Source organism: Sebastes umbrosus, chromosome 12, assembly GCF_015220745.1.
Source record: "Sebastes umbrosus isolate fSebUmb1 chromosome 12, fSebUmb1.pri, whole genome shotgun sequence".
Taxonomy (NCBI): domain Eukaryota; kingdom Metazoa; phylum Chordata; class Actinopteri; order Perciformes; family Sebastidae; genus Sebastes; species Sebastes umbrosus.
In genome coordinates this window covers 11,770,968-11,790,576 of record NC_051280.1, presented here as the reverse complement: position 1 = coordinate 11,790,576, position 19,609 = coordinate 11,770,968, and the positions used below count along the sequence as shown (strand labels likewise).

Below are 19,609 nucleotides of genomic sequence, written 5' to 3'. Positions count from 1 at the left end.
TTTTGATTCTAAATAAAAACTCGATCGGAATGTGCTTTTGATTTCGACCTTCGACGTCAAAAGCAGATTCGGCAACACTCCCAGTATTTGTTTTACTTGTGGGCATCCGAAGAAAAACACTTCACACAGTAGCTTACCGGTTGCCTGCCCTGCAACTTCACTTTTCGAAACACCATGACCAAAACCAATGATCTGTTGACCTCTATGAATCAAGACTCCATAGTCAATGGCATAGCCGTCAGTACTGAAAAAAATAATAATTGAAAATCGAATGGAACCATGACCTTAAATTCAAAGTCAAATCGAAACGTGGAATTGGACAATCGTGACACCCCTATTCATTACACACTATACAGCTACGAATGGAATAGAAAAAGAAAAAAAACAAGAAGTTTATATTTGTGAAACTATGAATGAGCGGGAACTTTGCTCTTTTGGAAAACAACTTTTTAACTGCAACTTGTTTGAAATAATGTTTGTTTTAATTGTAATCATCTTTAGTAAATACTGCCGATTCACTTGATGTTACACATCTGCACAGCCTACCAACCAGATGTTGAACACATGCCTGCACCACTGACATTAAGTGATTTTGGATCTGTAACATTTTTCCAGCTGAACTTTGTACTTTGTAATCGTGTATATTATTTCTCAGCTCAAGATGACCTTTAGATCCTGAAAATTAAACTAGATCACATATCAGCTTGTTTGCACTGGTGGTGTTGCTTGCAGAGTCTTTTACCGAATCTCCTGTGGGATTTAATTCCCTTTCATATGGGAAAGCCGCAGATTATTTCCTGAATTCCTCAGAACATCTGAGGCACATTTACTGCACACGTACTCAACAGTTTATCTCTGCAGCCAAGTCTGCACAACACACTGAAAAACAGAGTTTTTGTTGCAAATCTTATTTCTTAATTACAGATGTTATTCTTTAAGACGGGTTTTAATCAGGCTAGATGACTTGGAGAGGCATAGAGAGGGAGGGTTTCCACACATTCAAACATTTAGTCAGACACTTCTATTAGCACATTCTGAACCGTTTTAGATAAACAGAGTCAGTGTTATTTCAAACTGATTACAACATCCCCCAGTTCTGTTTTACTGGACAGTCTGGCATATCCAGTCATACCTACTCAGCTTGTATAGGAACATAGTCACCAGGAGATAGTAGTATATAAATCTGTCTGTGGTCTGCATAACTATGGACACATACTTTTTATTGTTTTCCATAATCTGAGATAGTGGCAGCATGTAGATGTCTCAGAAAACTCCCAGAATGTGTTTTCTTTAGGCTTTCAAAGTTAATGCAATAATAACGTGTTAACACAAATTCATTTTAACGCCACTTATTTAACAAAATTAACACAACTGGCGATTTTTGGATTGTAGCAGGATCAGTTTTAAAGTGAAGATACTGGCATCATATGAAACTATAAAACCTAAGGAATCCATTGGTACCAACCATGTCATATTAGCTTGTCAGGAAGGAGGTTAAATAACGCTCCAAACTGTCAAGGCCATTTTCAAAGGGGTCCCTTGACCTCTGACCTCAAGATATGTGAAAGAAAATAGGTTCTATAGGTACCCACGAGTCTCCCCTTTACAGACATGCCCACTTTATTATAATCACATGCAGTTTGGGGCAAGTCATAGTCAAATCAGCACTCTGACACACTGACAGCTTTGCCATGTTATGATTTGAGCATATTTCTAATGCTAAATGCAGTACCTGTGAGGGTTTCTGGACAATATTTGTCATTGTTTTGTGTCGTTAATTGATTTCCAATAATATATACATACATTTGCATAAAGCAAACATAATTGCCCATGTCGATAAGTATTAAATACTTGAAAAAAATCTCCCACTAAAGGTACAATTTGAATGGATACAAAATTTGAATAATTTGCAATTAATCATGATTAACTATAGACAATCATGCGATTAATCGCGATTAAGTATTTTAATCGTTGACATCACTAATTTTCTTAATTCCCAGTGTGTTGTTTCGTTCTCAGGGGCCACCAGTTTAGCACAGCGCCAGAAAGTCCATCCCAGTTCTCCAGTCTGTCTAGTAATATATTGTGGTAGACCATGTCGAATGCAGCACTGAAATCTAATAATACTGAAACTTTTCCGCTATGTGTTTAAGTGGATGTCATTCAAGACCTTAACAAGAGCAGTCTCTGTGCTGTGCTGTGGTCGAAATCTCATTCAAGACCTTAACAAGAGCAGTCTCTGTGCTGTGCTGTGGTCAAAATCCTGACTGGAAACCATCAAAACAATTGTTTAGGACCAATAGTGTTAAACTGTTGAAAAACAGCCTTTTCAATGGTTTCATTTAAAAATGGGAGGTTCGATATGTGCCTGTTATTGCTCATTATTCATTATATATTGTTCATCATTCGTTGTCTACATGATCTTTTTAAGAGCTGCTTAATAACTGCAGTTTTCAGTGTCTGTGGGAAATAGCCTCAGAGTAAAAAAGTGTTGACTATTTGCCTATAGGTAAAATTTCAATGTGGCAGCAGCAGCAGGATTTCAGGTGTTGCAAAAGGTTTTATAGCCGATATGTGGACCAAATCCTGTCATGCTTATTTGTTTTAAGTGGATGCAAGGACAGTACAAACAGATGTGGAGGAACTGATAGCTTGTCTGATTTTGTAATACAGACTGAGGCAAACACATTGCATTACTTAGTGGATAAAAGTTCAGGGGTTGTTGACACATGGAGGGTTTGTTAGCAAATAAAAACAGTCTCCAATTGTAAATTAGGCATAAACACAGCACTACACTGCATTTCTGTTATTGTTCCTGTTATGCTGTGGTTTGTCATGTCATTAATCTCTCAGACAAAATGTACACATTGAGTTTTCACTGAATGTTAGAATTCCATACATTCTTCACAGAGAAGACTAGAAAAACACATTTGAATTGTAATGTATTTTCTTACTTGTCTTCCTGTATCCCAGCTGGTACAAATCAAGTGATGCTGCAGGTCACGCTCTGGCACGTGTTCATCCTCATGTGGAAACCATTTGACTGAGGTTTGCCATCTGTTAACTGAGCAAAACATTTCACTCAGCCAAAAAAAAGAAGTAAAAAAAAAAGTGATTGAACCTGGGGCTCAAACTGTTAGACAGTGTGATTAACAAAGCCTTCTGTATGGTTGAAGACAACAACTTAACAAACAAGGCTTACATGACGAAAGTTGAGCACATGTTGAAATCATTTGTGATGGTTTTCCATTCTTTCATTTTATATTTTCAAATCAAACATTATTTGTCAGAAAAGTTTGTAAATCAAGATTAAATCCATTTATTGAAAAAACTTTCAAAAATGTGCAAATAAACAACAAAATGTCACAAAAACATGACCTCTTGTAATCAAAGAAAACAATAAATATACAAAAATACCACTTAGGGCTCTTAACATCTGATATTCCAGATCAGAAATATGGCTAATTCACTTCTTATTACAATTAAGGCAGTCAACCAGCTTCACTTTCAACAAACTAGAACAAAGTATATTTTTTTCTTAAGTTAAATAAAAAATATTTATTATTCAAATATATAACTAATTATATATAAAACATTTTAAAAAACAAAAATTTAGAGGCCTAAAATGGCAGTGTCACATTAATTTAGAAAAGAAATCTTTCTGGCATTTTCACATGAGAACAAGGTCACAAAAGGTAACCTAAACATCCACTCATTAAATACAATATGCCCTTTTATCAAATATAACTATGGAATTGGGTAAGTTTTTACACAATATGCTTTTTTAAAGAAAGTTACTTACACACCCTGAACTAGATCATCAACCCTGTATCAAATGTTAGAAAGAAAAAAAGCCAATACTGAATTGTTACTGTGATTATCAACTGAAGGAAAACACTCTCACAATCCCAACTGGTCATAAACAGAAAGTAAAACAGTCGTCAAGTCTCAGGATTTCCACTGGATGTGGAAAAATACAAAAATATGCACACACAAAAGTGCAGTAGGAGGCTGAAGGATTTGTCCTGGCTTACTTCCACTGGGCAGCTAATTTCTCTGAATGATATTTACCCAGTAAACCATTAAATTGGACAAATAATGACTTGTGGCTTCATAAATATCTCATGCTAAATTAATTATGTTGGCTGAGGGCAAACAGCAAGTGTCGTAAACTGTCTGGCAGCCAGCAGTGAAGTCTAAACATGTGTAAAGGCTTTTTTTTAAGATTTCAATGGTATGTTTGAGTATCAGCTGTGCAATTATAACAAAAATGTGAAAAGGCATCTTTGAAGCGTCTTTAGAGAGAGAGGCAAAAGGTGCCTCCTGAGATTGTATAAGCGTACAGCCGAGGCGCTGTGAGTCATCAGTAATTGAGGATCTGCACATCAAACAGGTCACAAACTCCCTCGTTGTCGTCCAGGTTGAAGCTGTAGTCTATTCCTGTGTGAGGACAGAGGAGCATCAATAACACAACAAACTGTAAAACATGAACAAGACAAAAGACAGATAAAAAAAGACTACTTATGGATTTTTATAGAATTTTATGCTAGCAGCATAGCACTATGAATGGCAACATCAGGCGGTAAATCATTTTGGTCCGGACTAAAACATCTCATAAAGTGTATAATGGATTGTCATTAAATTTGATTCAGATATCGACGGTGCTGAGAGGAGGTCCCACTGAGCACTAGTAATGATATCCTCATCAGCCTCAACTGTACTTGTTTAGTGCTAATTTAGCATGCTAACACACTAAACTAAGATGTTGAACATGGTAAACATTACACCTGCTTAACATCAGCTTGTTAACATTGTCCTTTTGAGCATGTTAGCATGCAGACGTTAGCGTTTAGCTCAAAGCACCGCTTTGTCTAAATGCAATCTCACAGAACTGCTAGCATGGCTGTAGACTCTTAGTTTTGCTGATTATATTTTTAAACAGACTGTAACCGAGTGCTGCAGGAATGAGTCCTAAAACCTGGAAATGAGTTAGCATTTTAGCACTTCCGGTTCCCTCGTCTGTTTTTTTAGTTAGATGCCTTCCAACTCATGAATTTTGAAGCTTTCATAGGTCTTAAAAAAGGCAGTTGCTAACAAGAGGCTAAATGAGACTACTAAATGTCATCACGCCGACTCGTCCGCCTTTACAGCGTGTGTTTACTCGCACTCATGCAGCCGTGGTGTAGTGTAGTGTTTACAGCTTGACGTTAGCTTTTTTCTTCTGGCGATGGCATTCACAATTAACAAATCATAGAAGTGCTGTTCATTTGTGGAGATTATCTTGCTGAACAAAACGTATCAAAGTATCATAAACGTGTGTTTGCCACAGAGTTTATTTTCTGCAATAATCCAAAATCCGATGGAAAAATCCCATTGGATTTTTGTCAAGGGATACAGTGCGATGCTAACTTCCTGGTTGGCCTACAAAAAACGTCATCCCTGCAGCGCTCTATAGCAAATATTTGTTCACACAATTTTTCATTTATGAAGTTAGTTAAGTCCAGTTTTGAGATGCTTACCGTCAGTGGACATTAGCTCATCAATTAGGTCGACAGCTGCTACGAGAGAATTAAAAACAACATGTTTCCATTTCACAGTATAGTGAACATTCACTGTTCTAGACTATGTACCATTAATTCATAACCACCAAAGCTGGATAAAAGTAGTATATTAAAATCAGCAGTATATTATTCAGCCACTTTCTCTTACCAGTCCAAGTCCAAAGCTTGGGCTCCAAACTTATAAAAGCAAGCTTAGATCTTGAGGCCTTTATAGAAGCATAACTGAAGCGAATGTGAAGCAAACATTAAATTGCCCCCGAGCTTCACTGCTGGATGCAATTACAGAGTAAACAGTGTAGCTGTGTTCACATGCCTGTGCCTTACCCTCTCGGTCGTCCTTCATGTGGTCTCCAGCAGCGTTGAGCTTCAGCAGGCTGCTCACATCCAGTACTGACTGGAACTCTTGGCCCGCCAGGTCCATCTGCTGCTGCTGCTGCAACACTGCTGCCGACTGGCTGTGACACTCTGAAGGGAGCATCGGAGGAGCAACAACAGTACTTAGCTATACAATAAATTACTGACCCTGTGACTCATTTCAAATTATTTTTCTGAATAAAAAAAAGCCTAGCGGTATACAGGAAACTAATGCATGATATGTGCAGGTCTGCTGCAATGCAAAGTACCAGTGGGCAACTCCGGGTCTGAAAAGTGAAGCCAAGCTAGTTTCAAGTCTTCTTCAATACAGCATGATATTCATTAAGTAAATTATGGTCCTATTTTGAGTCAAATAGACCATAAAGCAGGGTATGCTTTAGGGCGTGGCTACCTTGTGATTGACAGGACGCTACCACGGCGTTGTCCAGTCTGGGAGTTGTCCATGTTTTCGTCTTACAACTTTCACCCTTTCACAGTGTGTTTTCAGTTCATGAAAGTTAATTATAACATTTTGGGTGCCTAAAAATGTCTTATTCAGCATTTGGTTGTACTTAGCTCCACCTTCTCGCGTCACTTCTGGTTGCAAATAACCAAGATGGCGATGGCCAAAATGCTGAACTAGAGGCTTCAAAATGTCAGTCCACAAACCAATGGGTGACGTCACAGTGGCTACGTCCACTTCTTATATACAGTCTATGCATAGTAGCCATAACAGATATGATCAGTATGAGCAGTTACATTTTCCCATTACACCATTATATTAATGTAACTAGAATCACCACCTCGCGGTTGTTTGCCTCCAACAACCAGTCAAGTGGCAATGAAATTGTCATAATCAGCACATGAATTCTTGAGTTAGGGCAAAAAAAACAAGATTTGTGAGGTCTTTTCTTTTTTCTTTTAGTATTGTGTTATAAAGTGATTACAAAACAAGTGAAGACATGTTCAGGGACATATATAAAAAAGACCAAAATATATAAAACAGAGAAAGACAAATAACAAAGTACCAGGTTGAAGAATGTATGTGTGCATGTGTGCGTGTGTGTGTGTGTGTGTGTATGTGTGTGTGTGTGTGTGTGTGTGTGTGTGTGATGTGGATAATGGGTGTGTGTTTGGCATTGAATGAGGCTAGATGGTAATATATGACATATATCTAATCTTAGACACATATACTGTACATATGCACACATATCTACAAATTTGAAGAAAAATTCCCTCCAGGTGTTCCTGAGATATTGCGTTCATGAGAATGGGACGTACATACGGACAAACTGACGGACGGACGGACGGACGGACGGACGGACAGACAACCTGAAAACATGATGCCTCCGGCCAAGGCTGTTGGCATGAAGGCATAAAAACCTCAACTGAGGATCCTCGCGCCGAAGACGGACAAAAAACAACCGTTGCCCATCTAGTTTTATAGAATATGACCAATCAAAGTTATTCAGCCTCTCCATATTCAGTATGAACAATATCAAATCTTACTACATCAATAAACTTATAAAACGAAAATGATAAAAAAGCAAATGTCTTCAAAAATAAATATGGTGCATATTATTATTATTTTACACCTTCACATTCATATCGCTATGGATAATTGGTAATTAACCCAGAGTTAGATGAGAAGATTGACACCGTTCTCATATCTGTTCAGTAAATATGAAACCAGCAGCTGGTTAGCTTAACCTGTCTAAAATAGTCCCACACATAACCCCCTGTAAATCAAGCTATTTTTACCTGGCTCTGTCTAAAGGTAAAACATGCACCTACCAGCATCTCTACACCCGGGCTATCTGCTGGACAAGCCTTTGTCAAGGTTTTCAATATTGTGTTTTACAACAGTAAAAAATGTTTAGTGTTTATTTTGTTGCTGTTGTTGTAATTCCTCATTTTTTCTGGAAGAAAGGTCTGATTGAGTTTCACTTGATGACGAGTCCGTTAGCATGTTAGCCAGTTTTATCTGTGCTTACACATCGTGACTCATCCTATTCTTAGAAACCTAGATCCGGATGAGGAAGTGATTTTTCTTTCACACAGACTGGAAGTTTATTCTATGTTTAGCCTGTTACCATGACATGATGTGGGGACAGATCTGTCTTTCTGTCTGGCTTGGGGCAACCAGGCAATGTGGTGCGTCATGTGTGATATACATACAAGATGTCTCTTCAACAGCAAATCATTTCTTCTTCTTCGCCGCTCCAAAACTGTGCTGTTGCCCTGGATGTATCATGGCTGCCACTGGCAACTACTGTTTTAGAGCAGCGAAGAAGAACTGATTGCAGGTAGTTTTGCCACGTGACGATAGTAAACAACAACAGTGCGGTGCTAGTCGGGAGTGGAACATCAAACAATTAAAACGGCGATATGTACAGTAAGGCTTTCGTTTCGAGGGACGGCAGTACTCTAGTAGGGTGTGTGAATATTGCATCCTACAGGACAAACTAGCATACAGGCTGTCTGCTGAGAAGCCAGTTTAGAAAATAGGGAATTGTCATTTATTCCTAGCTTCATTTATTTATGTTCTTTGTGACTGACAAACTGAATAATAAAAGAAAGTTCTATTGCATTCATTCTCTGTATGTATTAAGTCGTGTTTTACAAAGGGTTTAACCTGAGCCAGGCCATACAACAAAGATAGTAATCATGTCACATCCATACATGGTCAGCAGTTATATCATAATAATACTAACTATATATATTTTTTTATCACGCAGGTATCAGATCGGTACTTGATATCGGCAGATACCCCAAGTTCAGGTATCGGAATCGGTATCTGGAAGGAAAAAATGGTATCGGAACATCTCTAGTTACATTATGATCACATGCTATAATAGATACAAGCAGTGACTTTTTTTTAAATTTTTCCTTTCATTTCATTCCTTGCATGTCAGGACAAGCTGACATCTGATATTTCTGGGTCAGCTGATGGACAGCAAACCTTTTAAGGCAATAAATCAACCAAATTCACATGATTCATTTCCTAACGCAAGTGTTTTCTTACCGTTTGTCTTGACAGTTCTTGGAACATCTTTGATTGCAACACAGAGATTTGAAAAAGTGTCTCTGCCAATATTTAGTCTACCAGCATTGTGGGCAAAACAGTTTACTCAGTGTAATGCAACACAGATCAACAACAAGAAGATCCTCTGATAACAGTAGAGTTACACTAAGAAAGGACGGCAGCATCTGACCTTTAGAGCATTGGGTGTTGAAAGTTCATTCTTACAGTTTAAACTGAGTAATCGTTTTGCACACCCAGCATTCATTAGCTGTTTTTTCTCATTGATGCAGTCAGATCGAAACTAGCTTCCCACTCATTTCTGTGAGGAACGAGACCAGACACACACTTGCAGAGCTGTTATATTAAACTGCTTCTTTAGTTTTGGCTTGGTGGCAACTGAGTCTGATGTCTAGTAGGCTTGTTTCGGTGGGCGATATCACTGGTGGCATTTGGTACACAACCAGGACATTTCACTGTGGACATCCAACACTATTTATGATAGGACACAAAACAAAAGTGATAACTGATAAAACGGGAGAGAAACCTAATCTTAACGTCTTGTGACTCAAGGGGTGGAGGATGTTATTTCAGATAGATCATGACAGGATTTGATGAAATGAAAGTGCCCCAGTGTGACCTTACTTTGGGGTTATTGTAAAGCTAGCTGCTCTGTATAGGCCACTGTTTATTCAATGTGTAAGGGATTACATTTTTGTGAGGCCTGTTTTATGATATTGTCAGACATAATGTGTGGACGGAAAAGGTGTACATCGACCAATATTTGATATATTTGTATAAGCTATTGAAGCCGTTGCTGGCTTTATTAATTTAATTATTTCTGTTATTAAGCTTCTACTGTATGTATAAACTGTATCTCTGCTCAAAATATAAAAATCTGTCTGTTGAATTTTGTTCACTGCAGAGAATCCATCAAAAGTCAATAACAATTGCATGTGCTGTTTTTTTCTAGAAGAACTTAGTAAGCATTAAAAACCTCAAAGTCAGTTACTTACCCATCTGCACATCAGGAGGGGTGGACGATGGCATCAGCACTTCATCATGTTCTGGCAGCACCATCTGGTGGTCTGAGCAGAGAGAGTCCTGGCTGCAGTAGGAGGAGGTGGTGGTGGTGGTGGAGTTGGAGCACACCGACGAGGAGAGAGGGAACCTCTGCAAGCTCGGGGGGATGCTGGGTGGACTTGGCATTGGACAGATGTCATCAGTGGGCGGCACAGGGAACACCACGGGTATCGTGGAGTCTGAATCTCTGTTGATGAGCATGACCTGGATGGGAGCCGAGTGGCTGCGGAGGTTCACCTGGTACTTCTTCTGACCACTCTGGCCCTACGGAGCAGCAGTGTGGAGATAAATTCATCATCATCATTACAGCAGCTATAATCAATCATTTTTATATATACAATGGATCACAGGACTGCTTGTGTGTGAGAGGGGAGAACTTTACTGTTTTGGTTCACTCTCACTGCTCTCATCACATAGTTTTCAGCCACAGCAAGCAGCTGTTTCCAGCAAAACTCTAGTATAGTGGAGCATTTAGCAGCTAAAGAGTCAGGTATTTCCATCAGGAGTTAGAAATCAAAAAGCTAAAGAGAGCAAATATTGGATTTAAATTCATCAGGTGGCCAGACTAATATTATATCTGCTAGAGGTTTAAATGGACAAGCGTTTGCTAACAAGTTTGTCTTATCAACTGAAAAGGTGATGATATGTCAGTGTTATATCCACAGCTTGTTTCTGCTTCCCCCAAGTGGCCGCAGGTTTGATTTCTTCACAGACATGGAGAGTAGTCATTTAAGCGAGGTCTCCACCAAGAAGTTTCTGGTAATTTCAGTCCCGAGACTACTTTTCAAGGAAATCAAAGGTTCCTTTGGCCCATTGTTGTCTGCGTTTCCATAGTGCTCTAAAGACCTACGAAGATTAATGCAAGTTCCTCAAAAGGTTCCTAGTTCTGGGGGAAAGTTCCTGTGGTTGAAAAGGGGCTTTAGAAAAAGAGGTTTATGAATCTAAGCTAAAGTACAGCACCTCTGGAGGACCAGCTCCATGTGATACCTACTTAGGATTTCTTAATAAGTTTGAAAATTGTGATGTCACTGTGTTGATAAATATTACAGGGTTCCTACATATTTTCCATTTACAAATCCCATACTTTTCCAGACTCAAATTTCCAGACTACTCTAGTTTTTTCAGCCCATATTTGACTTTGTGATTTGGGGAGGATGCTGTGACAAGATTTTACACAGTTTCCAGCTTTCTTTTCCCATTTGGAATTGTTAACCAACAAGGCTTTGTATTTGGGATTGTCAAGCCAGCCTCTAAGAAAACTTGCATTTATCCACTGTGGTCGTTCAGTCCACAGCCCTACGCAGAAAGTTGGACAATGTTCCACTGTGATACATCTTGCACCTGGGGCAAAGCAGCCTGCAGGCTGTGACAGGCCCCGTACATGCACTTCTGTCGTTCTAGGCGAAAAACAAATTATGCCGCCTCTCTATTAGCAACAGGGACCGAAATCCATCCAGGGACTTTGAGATGGAGAGGCCTTTTATGCGAGCGACCATATGCGAGTCGATGCATTTTGGGCAGTAATTTTAACACTAATACAGCTTTAGTAGGATAAAGAGAATCTGATGATGCTGAAGACCTTCAAGACACTTCATAGTGGATGATACGTCCTCAGCTTGTATGAGCACGTCCCCACTGCACTGTATCAAAACAAGACCGGCTGGGCAAGCCGAGGTGAGCAGGAACACTAGTCACAGTTCATCACGTTCATGATGTAAATGACTGAGCCTATCAGATTTCAACAAAAGGAACAGTACAAATTGGGAGAGGCCGCTCGTATCCCCCCTCAATATTGAAAGTATTAGATTGGCCCAGTCTGACAGGCGGCGTTCCGCTCTGTGCTGTCTGCCTGCAGTTACTGCTTGGTTGCTTTTATTTTGCTCATAATGAAAGGTTGGCCCACATTACGCCGCCAAAGTGTCGCCCTAGGCTATTGCCTAGTTCGCCTATATGGACGCACCGGTCCTGGTTTTGACGTAAAGGCGTAAAGGCAACTCTGCGTAGGAATGTGCGTTCAGTCGCATGCCATAGCCTACTTCTTGCCTTACTTTGGACGACATCAAGCTCGCTCTGGCCCGGGCTCACCCACACATTTTGGATGCACTGGCTGCTCCACACGCCATAAAAACACTATGATCTATGACTACGTTTGTATGATCAACTTATTTTTAGAAATTCCGAATTTTATATTTTAGAAAACAGGATAGGGGCAATAGTCTGGGAACAGAAATGTTTACCATACTTATCCAGACCTGGAAAATACTAAAATCAAATTCCATACTTTTTCATACTATGTAGGAACCCTGTATTAAAGCAAATACACTCAAGTGTACAGAATAAGCAGCCAAATGTAATGAGAACCCTGTTCCTTATTAGCAAGATTGTTTTCCATTTCCAGTTAGACTTCACATGTCACAAGAAACTATTATCTTGTACATGTGGTTTACCACAGAAAACAAGGAACACATTATGAATTCTTGTCTTTCTGGTGACTATTAACGTTAAGATAGTGCAGAACAAAATCCCAATCAATAAAGAAAAGGTTGTAAGAAGTGACCAACCGTTTCAGGTAGCGGTACCTCCAGCTGGGTCCCAGCAGGAGCCACTACAGCAAGAAGAGTGCCGCCGCTGAAGGCATTGCAGATGTCTTCATGTGTGACAAATCTATAAGTGGAGGGGTGTTAAGGAAACAGGAGCTGGATTACTTATGGGAGGAAAATTGGAGACAATAAACTGGAAAAACGAGACTGTGAGCATTGTGCAAGTCAGGATTAGCCTGGCTGTGATTTCACAAGAGACCGACAATAGCAATTATATTTATAATCCTTCCTTTATAGCATTTTCTTATTAAGAAAACAATGTTCAGAGAGATCAAGTCGTTTTTTTTCCCTCTGAAATGAATAAATGGGGTTCCAAGAGGACTAGAGTTACAAACTGTAGAAAGAGTAGAAAAAAAAAAAATCAAGATCAACATTACATCACACCTGAAGCCTCAGTAGTAAATGTTTTTAACACTTGAAGCAGCAGTGGGTAGAAATGGAGCAAATATGATTAAAAAAAAGTTATTTTTATAAAACGGTCACTATATCCTGGCAGTAGTGCATTAGACAGGTCATCTGAAAAAAATCATGTGCCTCTGTGACCTCCAGTATTTCTAATGGCATCTGCAAGATTTCACAGACTGGAGGAAAACAACCAATCAGAGCCGATCTGGAGTCTGCCGTCCAGTCTATGAGAGCCACGAGTCAATCACTCTCGAACTTTGACCAAACGGTCAAACTAGGCAACGCTGATCAAATATGAATCAATATTCTGTTACTGTAATGCCTATTTCGCTCCTCAAATGTTTTCAGAAACATCTTGTAGTGTACTGTTTAGCTGTAAAATGAGAAAGTTTGTGACCCAGCAGCCATGTTGAGAACAGTTGAAGAAATACCAAGCACCGCCCACCAGCCGGAGCACAGCCAATAGGAACGCTCTCTCTGAAATGACCTGTGATTGGCCAAAGTCTCCCGTCACGGGCTAGATTTTTTAAAACAGAGCCATGAGGTTTAGATTTACAATATGCTGAAAGGTTATTATGGAATTTTTGCCCCACGATGCCAAAAACATTCTGCCTACTGAAGCTTCAATATGTTCATGAATGGTGGTGTATCCACTTTTAAATTGGCTAAATTAGAGAGTTAAGAAAAGAAATACACTAAACCATTGACCTGAATTGGACTAAACATAAACCTTAAAGTTGGTACAAGCAAAACATCTCCATTCAATGCCAGATTGCATAAAAGGATATGTGCTGGTGAAGGGATCGTGGTTAAGGTGTTTGATGTTCTCCTCTAGCCATGCCTTCTGGTTGTCCAGCTCTTTCTCTTGAGCCTCCAGCTCTGAGATTTGGGCCTTCAAAACCTTCACCTGCTCCAGCACCTCCTGAGTTTGGCTGCCTGAGTTCTCTCCCCTGGACAATGAAGATCAGAGAAGCAGGCATAAGGCAAGAGCACAACTCGTATACTAGTAATGTTATTGCTCCATTTTGGCAGGTTAACAGGCAACTTAAAATTAGATTTGGCTGCTTAATTGTAAAAATGTTTGAGTTCAATGCTTAAAAGGTGAGGAAAGAAGAAGCTACTTTCCATGTACGGTAGCATAGGAAGTCCTCTAAAATTTCTCACACTGACAACATTCAAAAGTTAAAAGATATCGAGGCAATTACTTATCAGTAAGACAGTAAATATGTCACTGATTCTAAAATATGAAAATAGTTTTTTCACACCTCCACTGGATTATGTTCTTGTTTTTCTTCTCGATCAACCCGACTCCTTCCAGTACGTTGGTAATGTCGTATATCCTCCTCTTCTGCCTCACTGCCAAGCTGTCTGCAGCCTGTTAATTCAGTCAGACATTTCCATAAAGGGTCTTACTAAGCAGCAGCTTAATATGAACCAGCGTTGACAAGATGCATCACAGACACTTTTACCAGGCTTTAACAGGAAACCTGGAATTTCTGTAAGACACATTTATTGAGACTCAAACAAAGCCAACAAATGATGAAGGATTTGGCAAATTAAGCTGCACAAACAGAAAATAAAACCCCTTGGCAGAAGAGGACGGTTACAATGGCAGAGGAGGAAGGAGGAGGAAGGAGGAGGGAAAGGGTCTAAGGAGCCTGCTGTGTAAACATTACCCAGCTTTGGCGCGCAAGAAGGGAGGGAAAACTACTTATCAGTGGGATGAAAAGAAGGTAGATTTGTGGAAGACACTTCAGGTAGGTCTGGCAAGGATTCATCCACATGTCTAAACACTAATGGTCATGGTGCAACAAAGTCAATCACAACCTTGATGTTTGAGGGGAAGGGATATAAAAATGTCACCATTCACTGTTAGTTAGCTGATAGCAGACAGCAGAAATATTGCAACTACCAACTATTTTCGTTATCAATCATCTTCTCAATTATTGTTTGGTCTATAAAACATCACAAAACTATGTCCTTCCCAGTTTCTCTCAGTCCAAAGCGACACCTTCAAATGTTTTGTCTGAACAACTATTCAAAACACAGTTATTCAGTTACTATATTAAATAGTATTATTAAATAATAAAATAGAAAAATACTGCAACTCTAGAGTAGCTGGAACCAGAGAGTTTGGGTATTTTGTCGCCAAACAAATGACTCAAAACAATTGTCAAAATAGTTGTACAGGAATGATGACTTAAAAGGGAGATGGTGCTACTCTACTGGTTCCCAGTGTGGGGGGTTTGGATATCCCAGAGGCTCCTAAAATAAATCTGAATCTCAGGGCCCTGAAAACAAAAAACAAAAAGATACATCACTGTTTGGTCGCCCTGGTAAATATAAGATGTCTGCAATTGGTGACACTGACTCAGAGTAAATATTTTTTTTGTTTTAAGGTGTTAGGATCCAAAAAGATTGGGAGCCATGGTGCTAGACTGCTCCGACTGGTGTCAACCTGTTAAGACAGATGGTGTAATGGAGGGGTGGAAGAAGTATTCAGATCTTTTACTTGAGTAAAAGTATCAATACTACAATGTAAACATACTCTGATACAAGTAAAAGTCCTGCATTCAAAATCTTACTTAAGCAAAAGTACAAAAGTATCAGCAACAAAATTTACTTAAAATACCAAAAGTAAAAGTACTCATCATAAGGAATGATCCATTTCAGAAATATATTATATTATTGAATTATAATTATTAATGCACATTTGTGTGTTCATCACTTAAATGTTGCAGCTGGTAAAAGTGGAGTTAATTTTAATTACTCTATATTAGGGATGCACCGATACCAATACCAGGTAGGATGTCGGGCTGATACTGAATCAAATAGCTTGATCGGGTAACGGTGACATCGGCCGATCTATTAAATTCAGTTCTACATTTATATTATGTACTGGAATTGTAATTCCTGTTTAAGTTTTGACCAATTTGTTGCTGCATTAAAAAGGTTTACACTTGAATTGTAATTCCAATTGTATGATTTATTATTTTAATAATGAATAACAATTTACTAAATTTATATCTATGTATTTAATTGTTTTAGAAAGTTAGAAAAGCAATGTTCAAGTGAAGCCTGATGTTGTCTTCACTTCCTTAATCAACCCATTTGTGCCTGCAACTGAAATTTTTAATTTCCTTCGGTGGAAGTGTTCTCTGGGCTCGCTTAAGCACAAATTTGCAGAAATCGGTCAAACCGTTTGACTGAAAAGTGAGTTCTTATCACACTATATGTAGTATTTGGGCACATGGGACTGCCGTTTTTTGCAATAGACTCCATCATATTTTAAGAAAAAACAGTCGTCGATTTTTTCAAAAAATCCTAAATTTGGCTATTAATGAATGTGTGATTTTTCATGTGATCTAAAGATTTCAAAGTTGTTCTGTTAGATATTTGCCCAAAGTTGGTCTCCAAATTTCAAGATTTTTGATCAATCAGAACAAATGTTTTTCCTTATCATACTAGATATAATCTTTGGGCACAAATGGGTTAAACACTCGTATCGGATCGGTACTCGGTATCGGCTGATACCCAAAGTCCATGTATCGGTATCGGGACTGAAAAAGTTGGATCCCTACTCTACATACTGCTGGGAGGCGTAACCTTTAATAATATATTAATAATAATATTTTGTATCAATAATCTAATATTGCAAAGTAACTAAATTTTTTAAATGAATGTAGTGGAGTAGAAAGCATAATATTTCCCTCTGAGATACAGTGGAGTAGAAGTAGAAAGTAGCATAAAATGGAAATACTCAAGTAAAGTACCTCAAAATTGTACTTACGTACAGTACTTGAATAAATAATATACTTAGTTATAATTCCACCACTGGTTTAATCTAGTGGTTCCCCCAAATAATGCGCTTTAGAGACCTCCACGGGTAATTAAAAGTTTTTTTAGGGGAAAATTAACATTCAATTTCACTCTGATTGATTAGGCTAATTCTACCTGTCAAAAGATGATCCATAATACATGTAGTCATAATCGACATAGTCTTATGTTATATAACTACATCTTAAATGGGGCTGCTTTTTCTAGTCTACTTTATAGGGAGGGAGAGGGGGGATAACATAACATTTCTGGGACCCCCTAGCAGGGCCTAAAATTAAGTTTTTTCCTCATGTGCCCCTCTGGCAGGTCACTGAACATTTCTACTAGCCACACAAATTTTTGTCTGCCACTTCTGAAATCTATGTAGAATACTTTAGAATAATAAACACTAGGACTGTGTTTGGCAAGAATCTGAGGATACGATACGTATCATTACGTTACAATATATTGCGGTACTGTAAGCAATATATTGTGACTTTTTAAAAATCTAATTTTAGGAAAACTGTCATAGTATAAAGCACACACTACCATATGCATAAAATCTGAGTAAGTCTTTTTTTTTTAACTTTTGTATGCAATCAGAATAGTAAGATTTGCTTTTATCACAGATGAAGAATATCTTTGCAAATAAAATAAAGTATTGATTGAGTTAATCTTTGCTTTTAAACTATTAATTAGAAATCAATACAGGGTTTTTGAGAATCCATACAGTATCAAAAAACATAATATTGCAATACTTTCTATTTTGTTATTTTCAGGCAGTGGTAATAAACAGTAGAAATATGGATCATGTAACCTTAATCCCTGACTATTTTTAATTTAGGAATTGCTTTTTAAAAATAATAAAAATTATATAATCTGCCACTTTTTTAAAAGTCCTGTATCACAGCTGTTACCCTGCACTATATTCAGTTTTAACAGTTTTCTTCATCTCCTTGTATTTTTATATCTGGTATATTTTTTTGTACTTTGTACTTTGCACTATTAACTTTTTCACTGCCTTTTTACTAACATGTTTTGCACTATGGAACTGAGATGCTGGAAACTTGAATTTCCCTCTGGATCAATAAAGTTACTATCTATCTATCTATCTATCTATCTATCTATCTATCTATCTATCTATGGTGGCAGGTGACAACATTTACTCTGTTATTTGTCCAGTGGCAAGGTGCTAATTTCCTTCCCTGCCCCCTAGCCTCACTTTTAATGTAATTTACAATGTAAACTAGCTTATTTCCATTAACAATGTGACTGTAAACTGGTGTCTCCACACACCTCCTCTGTCAACACGCGTGTTGCTGCTGGTGAGTTTGTGTTGTTGAACCAGAGACGAGGAGGTAATGGCGGCTAGCTAGTCCACCTGTTAAACTAATCAATATGCACCTGAGTGGTTTGTGACTGACAGCCCTTTGTTCACAAGCTGACACTGAAGAACAACACCGACTAATTCCCCCCAAAACACCCCAGAAACAACAGCACTGAGCCGCCTGCTGCTGCTCGACGTCTCACTGACCACTTTCAGATCCAGGACGCCATCCTTCGCCTCTTGAAGCAGACTCACAAACTTCATGGTGAGGAGACCCAAACTTTTCTCGTGTCGACTCGGTGTCGTGGGGACAGTCTCCGTCGCCTCAAACTCCATCTTCTCTTTCTATGAAACAGAGTTACATTAAGTCAACCGTCTGTGTTTAACTCGCGTTACAGATAACGAACATTTCTCTCTGTTACCTCGACGGGACGACGACAGACAGTACCTGGAGGCTTTTTAAATCAACGGACGTTACGTTACGTTAGGTTACAGTTGCCACGGCAACCCTTGTCCCGCTCGCCCCCCCACCCCCCTGTCAGTGACGCCCCTCCTCAACCAGAATCTGACCCCGCCCCCCTCTGATGTATGGGACAGACAACATGATCAGGAACTCATGATCAATAGGTATGGAAGACAAAAAAAAGGACATTAAAAACTAAAGCAAGTAAAATAAGAATACTCTTGGAAAACCCAGATTATACTATGTCAAAATTAAGAGATACCAAGTCTCATAATTTTGACTGTTTGTAACTTCTTACATGTATAAATCAATCCGGGTCAGTGTCCCTTGCGCGCTTGCGTCTGGCCACGCTGTTCAGACTCAGACTCCAACACAAACTACATGGAAGCACCAAAACCGCAAAGTTGGCGACCGTAGCTTTGGCATACAGGGCCGGAGTCTCTGCTGTACTCTGCTCCTCTGCTTCTCTGTTCCTCTGCCTAACTTCACTCAGCTCGCTCCACCTCACGTGCATGCGCGCACACTACACACTGCAGAAGACTTCGTAGCTCTGAGAATATCTAGTGAATGTACAGTGGACGTTTGTGCAGAAATAAATGCTGCAGCTCCTCCAGACCAACAGAGGTTTTCTGTGTCTTGTGAAGTGACGGGGCTCCGCAGCGAGAAACGTTATCGTCTCCGACCAGGTGACGGTGTCTTCCCTGTTTCCTCTGGCCTTGGTCGGGAGGCTGAAGCAGGAAAAGCCAACACTAGTATCAGCAGTGATTCATGGAGAGACCTTCGTCTGGTCAGCTAATATTACTGCCAAGCAGCTGAAATATAGTGATATTGTGGTTTTAGCTGGCGTGTGTCGCCTCACTGTTTTGAGCGTTGCTCATTCATGTCTATTTAGAGCGAGCACCAGCGCGAACCCGAAGCTGTCTTCCGTAGACTTAACGGCCACAGGAGTCGCTGTTAACAAGCATTTCTGAAAGTTAC

At 39.2% G+C, this 19,609-nt stretch overlaps 1 protein-coding gene and 1 long non-coding RNA gene across 5 annotated transcripts; both read right to left on the bottom strand.

The window, feature by feature from the left end:
- Positions 1-1,903: 1,903 nt before the first annotated feature.
- On the bottom strand, positions 1,904-2,625 carry LOC119499452. The gene is made up of 2 exons (XR_005209398.1): positions 2,223-2,625; positions 1,904-2,170 (listed from the first exon to the last, which is right to left on the bottom strand). It is a non-coding gene; the product is annotated as an uncharacterized LOC119499452 (long non-coding RNA).
- A 670-nt stretch (positions 2,626-3,295) lies between these two features.
- On the bottom strand, positions 3,296-18,724 carry e2f5 (E2F transcription factor 5). Of its 4 annotated transcripts, none has more exons than XM_037788770.1 (9): positions 18,591-18,724; positions 18,376-18,513; positions 14,291-14,400; positions 13,814-13,975; positions 12,582-12,690; positions 9,954-10,284; positions 5,886-6,026; positions 5,520-5,558; positions 3,296-4,440 (listed from the first exon to the last, which is right to left on the bottom strand). In XM_037788770.1, the coding sequence occupies exons 2-9, from the start codon at positions 18,502-18,504 to the stop codon at positions 4,364-4,366; spliced, it is 1,098 nt and encodes a 365-aa protein (XP_037644698.1). In that variant the 5' UTR covers positions 18,505-18,513; positions 18,591-18,724; the 3' UTR covers positions 3,296-4,363. The 4 variants fall into 4 exon arrangements, with proteins under 4 accessions (XP_037644698.1, XP_037644700.1, XP_037644701.1 ...); XM_037788772.1 differs by having other exon boundaries at positions 5,520-5,555; XM_037788773.1 differs by lacking the exon at positions 5,520-5,558.
- Between the last annotated feature and the right edge of the window lie 885 nt (positions 18,725-19,609).